This window comes from Mustela lutreola, chromosome X (genome assembly GCF_030435805.1).
Source record: "Mustela lutreola isolate mMusLut2 chromosome X, mMusLut2.pri, whole genome shotgun sequence".
NCBI lineage: Eukaryota > Metazoa > Chordata > Mammalia > Carnivora > Mustelidae > Mustela > Mustela lutreola.
Genome location: NC_081308.1, coordinates 39,723,760 through 39,736,809, shown reverse-complemented (window position 1 = coordinate 39,736,809; position 13,050 = coordinate 39,723,760). Strand labels below are relative to the sequence as shown.

The window sequence follows — 13,050 nt, the reverse complement described above, 5'->3', positions numbered from 1 at the left end:
CCTGACATCAAGACCTGAGCTGAGATCAAGAGTCAGATGCTTAATTGACTTGAGCCACCCAGTCACCCTAGATGTCTGAACTTTTTGAATCATCCAAATGGTTTCTCTCGAATAGTCGCTGGGGCAGTCAGCCCTTGCAGAATGAAAAGTTAACAAACCAAGAACCTTCGTGTAGTATCCGGGTTCCAGATGAGAAAAACAATCAGCAAGCACCTCAGGAAAAGGGGTGGGGAAGGAGGGAATCCATCTCCTGGAGTAGAAAAGAACTGTGAGCTATTTCTCGTAATAACAAAAACCAAATGGGTTTTCCTGGTTTTGAATACAATGCATCTTGAGGAAACATTCTGTAACTTTTGGTTTAATTACCCAGAACAATCCATACAGTCAGTGAATCATCATTGTTTTAATTACGACACGCTGATTAACTCTGATATATAATTAACCTAAACCCTGCTTCGAAAGCATATTTAACAACTAAATCATGTAAAATGTGTTCAAGTGTGTAACCAGAAAGTCAACTCAGAGGTTTATTAGCACTTGAATTTTCTCTTTTTCCCCCTGGGTAGTAGGAGAGCTTGATAACAGTAAATTCACTAAGAGTAAAAATTCATTTGTTCAAGATTTCCCTCAGAATCCAAATTGAGCTGGTCAGGGAAGACTCATCACTAGAAAAGCTGACATGTGATCTTTTTTTTTTTTCCTGGTATCACTATATGGGTGTATTCATACATCTCAACACACAACAATGATAGCCTCTGGGGGCAATAACAGGAGCTCTTTATTCACTTTCACACTGTACAATTCCATATTGTTTGAATGTCTGACAATGAACGTGCACAGGATGGCCGAGTTTGGAAGCCTCTTTCCTCCCATTTGTTAAAGATGGTGTGGGCACTGTCTGTAGCCTAATCCGTTGTTGGAGAAGATGGTGGTGACCCTGGAAAAGGTTAAAAGGGGAAATAAATGGGGGCACCTAGGTGGCTGAGTCGGTGAAGCATCTGCCTTCAGCTCAGGTCATGATCTAAGAGTCTTGGGACTGAGTCCCCCATCAGGCTCCCTGCTCAGCGGGGAGCCTGCTTCTCTCTCTCCCTTCACCCTTTCCGCCTGCTCGTGCTCAATTTCTCTCTCTCTCTCCTCTCTCTCTCCCATGAATAAATAAAATCTTAAAAAAAAAAGTGGGGGGGGGGTTCTGGGTGGCTCAGTCATTAAGCATCTGCCTTTGGCTCAGTTCACGATCCCAGAGTCCTGGGATTGAGCCCTGTGTGGGACTCCCTGCTCAGTGGGGAGCCTGCTTCTCTGTCTCCCTCTGCCTGCTATTCTGCCTGCTTGTATGGTCTCTCTCTCTCTCTCTCTCTCCCTCTCAGATGGAGAAATAAATTTTTTCAGTGGAATGAAGAATAAATAAATAAATATAATTAATAGGGAGGTAAAGTAACTTGAGTTAGCACATTTGCTGTCTTTAGCATGTGTCTCATAATTTGTGAACATGAAATAATATGTTTGCCTTATTTTTACATTCTATAAAGCCTTAGAAGAACAGATTCTGAGAAGGGAAAACTAAAACCCATTTCAGCATGAACTCTCCATTTGTTAGTTGCCTATGTCCTTGGCAAGAGAGGTCAGAGTCCCGAGTCCAGCTGTGCGTCAGCCATCTTCATGACCTCAGACTGCTGACTTCCAGTCTTTCAAAAGGAAAGCCATTCTTCTTTCCTTAGATTTTCTTCCTGAGAGCAGTTAGTGTTCTTTCTTCTACACTTTTATTTCCATCACAACAAGCGTTCAAATTTGTTCAGTCGTGGTAAATCTTGGCCTTCCGTGTAATATTTGCTTTTGGGAAACAGCCTAGAGTCATCCAGACCCAAGTGGTGTGATTAATATGGGAAATGAGTTTGAGACTAGGATGATTCTAAGGCACGCGCTGTCTTCCTGAGCCCTCTTGCCTTTCCTGTGAGGTAGAAAATGCACCATCGTCTCAGTCGTGCCTGAGTCTCAGTCGGGCCAAGTTTCCAATCCAAACCTGTTGCCCTTCCCCCATGCCCCAGCTAACACACTCTTTGGAAAAGGAGTTTGGGGGTAAGGCCATCCCTGGCCTAAAACTGGGCCTGGAAGCTCCTGGGTGGCCTCACCCCAATCACCCCGGGTCATGGCACCCCTGCTTCTTGCCACAGCTCTGCCTCCATCCCCTCTTTCTCAGATGGATCCCAAATCTAAAGTCCAAAGTAAAAGTCAGGAAAATTGGCTTAGCTCTTCACTGATACCCTATTCCCACCAGGCACTCCCAATCCCATCAAAGATGGCCTTGCCCTGTTTGCCAAAGCATGTGGCCATGGAAGGAGAGGCTTCGGCTAGACAAGGACATAGGGCATAGAGAGGACCATGGCTGGTTAGAAGGTGCATCTCTAACGTGACAGTGATGACGCTGATACTGATGGCGATGATGGCTACGATGATTTGTACCATTTACTGAATGCGAAGCACTCACCTCTCGCCTTGCCAAGCCTTCCGCATGCATATTCTGTGAGGCTTGTAAATCGGCTCTGTGCTCAGTTCTCAAAGAGATAGCGGGACAAGGAGGATTATGGAACCTGAGCAACTTCTTTAGTCTTTCCACCATGTGAAAATGGACAAGTCAGCAGGGTGACTTCTGGCACTACTTCCTTGCTAAAATAACGAAAGGGGCAATCCTAGTATCTTCACCCACCCCTGACCCAACATCATAAGAAGTATAAAAATGGAGGCATCTAGGGGCACCCAGGTGGCTCAGTTGGTTAAGCATCTGCCTTCGGCTCAGGTCATGATCCCAGGGTCCTGGGATCGAGCCCCACCTCGGGCTCCTTGCTCAGTGGGGAATCTGATTCTCCCTCTCCCTCTACTGCTCCCCCTGCTTGTCCTCTCTGTCCGATAAATAAATAAAATCCTAAAAAAAAGAAGAAGAAGCAAAGATATATTCTCCTAGCTTCAAATCACCTTCTATGCTCTCTACTTGGGTATCTTAGGGGGCCAGAGGCGGGGCAGGAACCATTATGGGGGAAACTGCATGGACGTTGGAGTCTAATGGACAGGGTCTTGTCTTAGCACAGGTTACTGTAACAGAATACCATAGACTAGGTGGGTTAAAGAACAGAAGACTATTTTTCACACTTCTGGAGACTGGGAAGTTCAAGATCCAGGTGCCAGCTAACTGGCTCTTAGGAAATGTCTTTTCCCGGTTTGCAGACAGCTGCCTTCTCATTGTATCCTCACGTGGTGCTCTCACCACTCTTCTTAGAAAGTCACTAATCCCATCCTGAGGGCTCTGTCCTCGTGGCCTAGTTACTTCCCAAAGGCCCCACCTCCCGATACCATTGCATTGGCGTCTCCATATATGAATTGGGGGAGCAGAGTGAGGGTTGGTGCAGGGGCAGGGGAACAAACATGCGGCCCATACCAGGTTTGAACCCTGAATCTGACCCTTACCTACACTCGGCCGACTTCCAATTCCTCGGTTGCAAAAAGAGGCCCATAAGGGCACGTGCCTTATGGATGCCTGGGAGGATTCAATGAGCAATGGCAGGGAAATAGGCAGCCCACTGCCTGGCACGTGATGGGTTCATCCCCTCTCCTCCTGTTTATACACGGGCTGAGGGCTAGAGCGCACATGAACTGGACACTCCTAGACTTGGAGGTGCAAACATGGAATGTTCTCTAATGTTCTCTCCCTGAGCACAACTCCTGGGCTCTCATCGGCAACCCCGGGCACATTTCATCATGCCCAGTCACTTCAGAATTTGGACTAGCCCCCTCCCTCCCTGGGGAGCCCCAGGGGCTCACTGGGTACCTGCAATGATGCCAGTTCAACAAGCATCCACGCCGGCTTCTGCCAGTTTCAATCCTTGTCTGGGAGCAGAAGCGTATGGGTCCACAGCCACAGTCCAGCTGGGGCCCTGTGGCAGAGCGAGCAATTGTCTCAGGTCCCCAGTTTTAGCTTCTAAAGCTCCACATTCCAGGAAACCCTCAGTCCCAAGCAAGCAGGGATGGTTGAGCATCCTACCCCATGAGCCTCTCCATGCCCTCACCAACCTCCAAGACTCTCAAGACTTCTCCCGGCTCCCAGTGGTGCTTCCACCCTCCTGAGTTCTGGCTGGGGAGAGGGAGGGCTCAGGCTGCTGGCCCTGCCCCATGCCCCAAGGTCTGGGGCTCTGGAGGCTCCCACCCTGCCCACATAACACCCATGGCTCACTCGGCCAGCGCCTCCGCTAAGCAGGCAGCCTGCAAACACCGTCTATAGACACCTGGGGGCACACTTTCTGCCCTTGGTCTTTCAGGCTTCAGTTCATCACCCTGGAAGTCAGGCTCTTAGAAGTTGAAAATCCTGTTCTCACCTGCAAAGCCTGACTCTTGCTATCACGGATATCATCGGCTATCACTGCTATTCTCTGTGCTGGGAGTTTAAACTCTTTTTTCAATTCAATTAGCCAAGATACAATACATCATTAGCTTTTTATATAATGTTTGGCAATTTAAGCTTTTTTTAAAGATTAATTTATTTATTAGAGAGAGAGCACAAGCAAGGGGAGGGGCAGAGGGAGCAGGCTCCCCAATGAACAGGGGATCGATCCCAGGACCCGGAGATCATGACCTGAGCCAAAGGCAGATCCTTAACCAACTGAACCACCCAGGTGCCCCAAGTTTAAACTTGTTTTAATAAGAGCAGATAGCATTTATTGAGTGCTTACTGCTGGCCAGGCACTGTTCTAGCATTTTACACCTGTCAGCTGTTTTTGATCCTCGCGATCTCTTAGTATGCTGTTACTGGCACCCTCCTCTTAAACTGTAACCCAGAAAACAGAGAGACTTGTAAGGAACTTGTCCAAGGTCAGACAGCCAGCTGGTTGGTGTGGCATTGGTGCTGATTTCTGGCAAACTGGGCCGGGGGGCTTATTTTTAAGTATGTCTCTTTTCTTTTATTAAAGTAGGTTGGGTTCATTGTGTTTGTTCTGTGTGGAGAGAAAGGTACAGGTGCGGGGTGGAAGGTCGTGGAAAATAAACAGAAGTCTGTGCCTCCCAATTTTATCCCAAGAAGAACAAAGCAGAGGAACCTGGGTGGTTCAGTCGGTTGAGGGACTGCCTTCCTCTCATGTCATGATCCCGGGGTCCTGGGATCAGGTCCCAGGTCTAATAGAGAGCCTGCTTCTCCCTCTGCCCTTCCCCCCATTCATGCTTACCCTCGCTCTCTCTCTCTCAAGTGGATAAAATAAAATTTATAAAAAAAAAAAAAAAAGAAGAAGAAGAAGATCTGGAATGAGGCAAGTATGACCTCTAACACCACAGAAAGAAAGAAAGAAAGAAAGAAAGAAAGAAAGAAAGAAAGAGAAAGAAAAGAACAAAACACAGAAAGATGGTCCGGTGCCTAGCATCACAACAGTGGTGGCATGAAATGGTGAAAGGGACCTAAAGGTCACTGGTAGAGGGCCGATCTAATTAATTCAGCCTGATACTGGCTTTCTGTGGAGAGGCAGAGTGGGGGTGCGGTGGGGTGGAAAAGCAGGTGCTCCAACGTGTTGTGTGCTTGCTGAAGTGCGCCACCTGTCGGGTGCCCCCCCTACCCTGCCCCTACGATGGCTCTCGTTCCATTCTCCTTGACCCTGGGGGTCTCTCCCCAGGCCCCCCAGCCCCGCCTGCACAGCCCCTTACACTCCGCCCTCCAGTAGCGCTCAGATGCCCCCTTCCTGACCCCTTATCAGGGGTCTCTCCCTGACAAGGCCCATCTTGTCCCCCAACTCTGATGTCTCCCCGCTCCCAGCAAGAGCTCAGCACCCTTTCCCCCCTCCTGGGGTCTCTCCCACCTACCCCCTGCAGGGCCTGCCCAGCCCCTTCCTGCGCTGCCCGTCGCAGCGACTCCTGGACCGCGTGGTCCGGCGCTACGCCGAGGTGGCCGACGCTGGCAGCATCTTCATGGACCACTTCACTGACCGCGACAAGCTGCGTCTGCTCTATACCCTCGCTGTCAATGCTCATCCCATCCTCCTGCAGGTAGGCAGTGACCCCCGCCCAGGGAGGGGCTTCATGTCTGGCTCTGAGGGGACCAGCCCCCGGGTTGAGCTCTCTTCCCTTTTACCTAAAGCCTTGGGGCCACCACCTGGAGATATGCCCTGCAGCCATACCTGGGGAGGAAAGAAAAACAGAAGTATTGTAGCTGTCCATCAGTAGGGGAATGGTCAAATAAATGAAGGTGCACTAGGACCTGGGGATCCCACGGTTAACGAGACAATCATGGTGGCCGCTGTCTCCTTGTAGCTTCCAGTCCAGCGCTGGCGACAAGACACTTAGCGAGTCAGCAAGCGTCTGCAGAGCGTGTGGAGCCCACTCACACCCATTTGCCCCACATCCCAAGGGTCAGGACACTCACGCTGTGGACACAAAGGAAACTAGGCAGCGGGAGGAAAGAGTGGAAAAAGGAGGAGGGCTACGGAGAAGAGGGAGGAGGAGGAGGGAGAGGAGGGGCAGAAGAAGGAAGAGGAATAAGAGAGGGAAGAGAGAAAGGAGAGGGCGGGGAAAGAAAAGAGAAGCTGCAAGTCGAGGAGGAAAACACCACAACAAAGACACTTAATGTTTATTTTCAGAATTAATTACATAATTATTAATTCCATCATTTAATTTTAAATATAATTGTATATAATTATTAATATATATAGTCAATGATCATTGATATATTATTATATTATATATGTGGTCTATATTATTAATTAATTGGTATATATCTATTATCTATAATTATTCATTATTTATTATACACAATTATATAATGTTTATTATATATTATTTGTTATATATAATTATACAATATGTAACTAATATATAATTATTATATATAACAAAATATGTAATATATAATATGATATAATACATATAATTATATATAGCAATCATATCGTGTATCATATATATCATATATATTATATAATAATCACATAGATTATAATATAATCTATATGATGAATATACTATATCAATATATTGTAATTATATAATAATTATATGTAATATTATGATATATAACATAGATTATATAATATATAATATATAATAATTATACATAATAATATAACTATAATACATTAGTTTGTCATAATATATAATTATACAAACTGTATATAAACTATCTAATATATTAATAATCATAACATGAGATATACAATTATTAATATATTAATATAAAATTTGCTGTTTTGTGCACATTTATTAATATGTGAGTAATTAATATAGATTGATATATACTCAGTGAGGTGCGTTCACTTATTGAGCACGTGCTGTGTACCGTGTTTTGTGTTGAATGTTTTACATAACAATTCCACAATCCCACCAAAATATTATTATTATCCCCTTTTCCAGATGAGGTAGGTGAGGCTTAGAGATGTGAGGTGACTTGACCACAGTCACTTAGCTAATGTCAGCAATGGGACCAAACCCAGACAGAGCTGTCTGACTGCAAGGTCCGTATGCTAAAAGCTGCCTAGTAATACTGACATCTTAAATCCTAGAGAAGGAGAAGGAATTGCTGGTTGTCTTCTTTTCCCAGCATCCTGAGATCGGTGATGGCAGCAGACTGCTGAGAGGCCTGGGCTGGAACCTCCACCACCCTGAGCCCCACCCAGAAAGAGCCTGGATCTGCCCTGAGGCTGCACAATTAGACCTGCCCGTGGGGCTCAGGACTTCCCTCCATGGCCCTCGGGTGGCAGTGGTCCCGGGTGGGCAGGGGAAGGAAGAAAAGGTTCTTCACAACAGGCGGCTGGGTTAAAATAGGCAGAAGACCACAGAAAATTGTCGGAGAGGGGGATAACGTCTTTTTTTTTTTTTTTTTTTTTTTTTTTTTTAATAAGGAAAAGGGGGCGGGGGGGTGCAGGTGCAGCATCTCTGAGCAGGTAGTCGCCCTAGCCAGGCAGATTCATCCAGAGCCAGAGCCGTGGTTCCCCAAACTCGAGCCCACCAAGGGCCGCTGTCATGATTTTTGCTCTTTCCCAGAATCTGTGCCCGCACTATTATTTTTAAAAAACATTTTCCTTTACATCGGCCTGAACTTGACCCTCTTGTTTCACCCCATGGCCTCTTCCTAGGCGGGGCTGTCTGTGAAATCCCAAATACGAGTCATATTTTTTTCAAGTCTTCAACTCTTGAAATAAACATAGTCCCCTGAATCCGGAAGCTCATGAAAAATCGCCCCTCGTTTGGGGAACCTGTTGAAATGCATCCGCTGCCTGGAAATAAGGGCTGCCTTTTCCGAATGCCTTCATCCACCCACGATGGAAAGAAAGGGGCACGGGGTCCGTGGTCCAAGAGGTAAAAAATAGGCTGAGGGACACGCGGCAGAGGCGTTTGGAGACAGAAGGGGTGCGGTGAGAGGCAGGGGAGGAGCGGCTTCTCGGCGATGTTCTCTCTCATTCCCGAACACCTCCCCCGTCCTGCTCTGCAGATCTTCCCGGGCGCTGAGGGCTGGCCGCTTCCCAAGTACTTGGGCTCCTGCGGCCGATTCGCGGTCAGCACCAGCACCAGCCCGCTGCGCGACTTCTACGGCGCCGCCCCGGAACAGGCGGCCGACCTGGCCTTCCAGCTCCTCGCCGTCCTGGAGTCCCTGAGGAGCAACGACCTGAACTACTTCTTGTACTTCACCCACGTCGACGCGGGCACGTTTGGCATCTTTAACAACGGGCATCTGTTCATCCGGGATGCCAGCGCCTTGGGCGTCATCGACAAGCAGGAAGGTATCCAGCGTGGGCCTAGCTGAGCCGCTGGCAGAGGGGAAATCAGGGTGACAGGAGCCAGGGAGAGGTGATGGGGGGAGGGGGATCGTCGCACCCCAGGGCCTTTCTGGTCTCCGTGTGTCACTGTGAGAGAAGCCCCAATTCGTAAAATGTCCCTCTTCCCCTTTTGAGTCTGGGCTCCAGCTCCATCTCCAAAGGGGAACTGGACTTGACTTTTGGTGGTCTTCTGCATGACCGCCCTGGCCCCGCCTAAACCCTCAGGGCGCTGCTGGTGTCCAATGCGGGTCAGTGTGGCGCGGGGCACCTGCCCTGACCCCCCACACACGCACCATCTCTGGGTCTACCTCCTCAGAGCCTCTCTCAGATGTTTCCAGACTTTATCTCACACGTACCTATCTGGCTGATGCCCTAGTGTGGACCTTCACTTTTTCCAGACTTTCCAGACTGAAAGGCATGGCTTCGAATGTGGGTTGTGAGGGAACTGGGTTTCTCCCCACCCTCAGGGGCTCAGCCAGGATTGTCGAACTCTTTGAACATCCCAGTCTCTAGCAGTGACCACATTTTCTTAGCCCAGTCACAGAACAGAGGATTTTCTTGTCTGATCTCCGATTTTGCTGATAAGAGAAGGCCTCCGAAGACTGACCTGTGAAACCACACTCATTTCCTGAGTCACCTTTATTAAAAAGAATCGAGTCGGAAGAAACGAGGCTGATGGCAGAATACTGGTCAACAGAAACCACTGCGCTGGGCAGGCCCCCGGCCCCTTTTGAATCCTTATTCTACATCACCTGCTGTTTCTCCCAACTCTGTCTTCCACAAGGGCAGATGAGATGGGTCCTAGCGATTTCTTGCATTCACCCGTTCCCTAATAATAATGGGAGGATCACAGTGTGGGTTTGAGCCCTACATTTAGAAGCCCAGCCTCGGCAGGGATCAGCACATTTTCCATGCCCCGGCCTCTTCCTGCCACAGTACAGAGTCCCTCCCGTGTTGTCCTCAGCAGGGACCACTGTGTCCCCAAGCTCTAACTCTCCTGGTGACAGGAAATGCTAGGACCCTAAACATTCATCTAGCAATTCTAATCAGTGGTGCCACCCCTCCTTTCCCCTGCAAGAGGCGCAGGTCGTACAGTGTGTAATATCGTGCATCTCTCTCTTCTAGGCAGCCCGGCAGCCACTGGGGCGGTAGGAGAAAGTAGAGACATCTTTAGCTGCCTGCTTTCCGGCTGCCAGGTTAAGCTGCCCTCCTGCTACACCATCCCAGAGAAGCAGAGCCTGGTGCTTGTGTGTCGGCAGCTACTACCTCCGCTCCTCCAGGGGAAGTTCCCCTCCCCAGTGCAAGAGGAGATAGACACCGCACTCAGCCAGTGTGGGGAGGACTCCCTCCCGGACCCTGAAGTCCTTGGGGCCGCCAGCCGGCTGAAGGACATCTTGAGGCCCCTGAGAACCTGTGACCCCAGATTTGCCTACCGTTACCCAGACTGCAAATATAACGATAAGTTCTGAGGGGCTGGAGCCTTGCCGGCCTTGGGGGACAAGATTCCTGGCTCTCCCTTGCCCAGGAGGGTAGCTGCAGGGTTGAAAGAAGCAGCTGCATCCTGGGACATTTGGAGAGATGGGCTTCATTTTCCAGGGAGAGAGGAACACTCTGACAACCAGAGGGGAGTCGTGCTGCAGGGCGCTGTTGCCCCTCTTGGCTACAGTGTCACAGAGAAGCCTGGAGCTGGGCAGCAGAAAACCGGACCACGACCGCAGACTCTCACCGGACCTTGCTGAGCCCTGGTGTCCTCTGTTCTCCGGCAGACTCTCGAATTAGTGAAAGAAGACAGGGATGTGAAGGGCCAGGGACATGTATAAGAGGTTACAAAGAGTGTTCCAGAAGCGCGTGCAGGCATGACACATAGGACAGAGCCGTGGAGGTAGAGGTTGACATAGAGGGAAGGCAGGGGGAAGGTGAGGCCCCTGGCCAGGACCGTGTCAGACTTAAACAAGAAGTGCCCCCTCCCTGCTCCCCGTGCCTTCGCACTAGCCCTTCTGCCACACTTGCCACACTGCCACAGGGTGTGGGGACTGCAGGCTGAGGAAACACATGGACAGGGCCACATTCTGGGTGCCTAGGGCCCTGTGTGCTCCTGTGAGGCACCTCGTGATGTGGGAAGGAGCCCCGGGTGAGGAGAGATGAGCTGTGGGCTATGGGCCAATGTGTTCTTCCGGGGCCTCTGAGAAGCAGGTGTCAAGACAATGGCAAGACAGTCAAGGATCCTACAGGATCACCGCACAGAAGGGAAGAAGGAGGTATTGCCGATCTGAGCCCAAGTGAGGGAGAGAAGGTCAGAGGGGGCCTTCTATGACTGGCATTGGTGCTATCTGAAGGCCCTGCTGCACTCCGTTGCTGGCAGGGAACAGCCCATCGGAAGCGTGGCCTTGGCCTCACCGCAAAGACAGAGTTCAGAGTGCACCATAGGGCCCGCAACCTGCTCTGCTCCCTGGAGCACGAGGCCTGAGCAGGACACAGCAGCCACAGCTGGGGCCCCAGGCCAGCTCTGTCCTCACCACGGCCTCCAGTGTAGCAGTTGAAGGAGTCTGAGAATTTTCACTCAAACTTGGCCTTACGAGTCATGGCAACAACATTTTTTCAAGGCCAGCCAACAGAACGTATTTTATTCAACAGTTTGTTAGTTTCCTTTATACCTTTGAAATATTTAGTTACATGGTATGTGGGCCTCCATGTGGATTCTTGCCCTGGCCCGTTAAGCCCTAGTGGGGGCTCTCTGGACCTTTTTCCAGTCTCCCTGTCAGCCTCCTCTCTTCCCCTCTGAATTGGCACCTTTAGGTCAGAATGCCGGATTTAATAGCTCTCATACTACAGATGGGGAAACTGAGGCCCCGGAGGAAGAGCAACCTGCTGAGATAGTCCTTGCTCCTCTTGCCTTCCTCTTTGTCTTCATTCATACCCTGCTGATACCCTGTCCTACCCAGTTTGGGTCCCTTCATTCACGTTTAAACATGGGCCAAGAAAAGTCCTATCTCATTATCCACTAGGTTGCTTGTCTTGGGGGGTTTGTTGACGGCTCCAGGCACTAACTCCCAGGGCAACTACAATAGCAAGGATGGCAGGCCAAGCTTCTGAAAGGGCAGGCCTGGGCTGCCTGACAGTCTGAGATAGTTGCCTTCTGGCTCAGTTTGGAGGGGCGAGGACTGACCACCTTTCCTAACACCTGTCTTTCCGCCCAGTGAATCTGGTTTGTGACTTCTGGCATCCAGAAGCACAAGAGGAAAGTTTTCTGTTGGTTGATGCCACCCATTTTGTTGTAATATGTTAAGGCAGCCACAGGAAACTGAGACACACCCCGAACCCCCGTCTTATTTTCTGCTTGGAGAGAATGCAACTTGCACTATTCACCAAGGCTAGTCTATAGGGATGGGTTCAAAGTCCCGGCCCGGCCCGACCATGAGGGAGTGTGCTATGCCATCTGTTCCTGGGCTGAGACTCAGATGGTTCCATTTCAGCACTTACTAAGTGCCACGTGTCATCTTAGACCCTGTCTGAGTCTTACCTTGACCCAGAGCTTTTCCTGACAGCCCGGCCCCCAGGGAGCTCTTTCTGAATCCCCTCTCTGTCCCCCTGAGGCATGGGTCTCATTGATGAGAGGCCCATTCAAATGAGGCCCATTTGAATCTCCTGCAAAGGATATTCCCAATGCGCCTTACGCTCCCACCCTGCTGAGAGCAGCCTCCAGAGGGCAGTAGTGAGCACCCTTTGTGTTCTCCACAGCAAGACTTGGAGCAGGAGCTCCTGAGGGTGGAGCCTTCATGGACTGGATTAGCGCCCTTCTAAAAGAGACCCTAGAGAGTCCCCTTGCCCCTTCTGCCACATGAACATGCAGGGATCTCTCCAGACACCAAACCTGCTGGTCCCTTCATGTCAGACTTCTCAGTCCCCCAGAACCATGCGAAAGAAGTGTCTGTTGCTTGACAGCCCCCAGGTCTGTGGTATTTAGTTACAGCTGTTCAAACAGACTGAGACGTGCTGCTGGGCACATGCGGCACGAAGCAGCTTCCTCCAGAGTTTTGCTAGCTACTGCCTCTTCCGCCTGCAGGACCAGCTCCCTAATTTGTGGGGCCTCCTGTTATTGGGATTGGCCAGACAATAGAGCATGAAACTGAGTGCGGGCTCCATGAGACTGAGGAGCTTGCATGCCCATGAACCTGGCCCTGGGTGCCTGAGAACACTAACTCTTCACTTGGCGGAGAATGTTCCTGAGGTTCATTGGTATCTCCTTTGACCTCACCACCAAGGGGACTAGGCGTGA

The 13,050-nt window shown here is 49.8% G+C and overlaps 1 protein-coding gene across 1 annotated transcript in view; it reads left to right on the top strand.

Annotated features, from left to right (window-relative positions):
• Positions 1–12,621, top strand: part of DIPK2B (divergent protein kinase domain 2B) — a 32,349-nt gene extending 19,728 nt beyond the window's left edge. The window contains exons 3-5 of the mRNA XM_059157484.1: positions 5,839–6,012; positions 8,450–8,738; positions 9,900–12,621. Of these exons, the coding sequence (XP_059013467.1) occupies positions 5,839–6,012; positions 8,450–8,738; positions 9,900–10,243 (807 nt within the window). The 3' untranslated portion in view covers positions 10,244–12,621. The remainder of the gene's footprint in view (positions 1–5,838; positions 6,013–8,449; positions 8,739–9,899) is intronic.
• Positions 12,622–13,050: the final 429 nt, after the last annotated feature.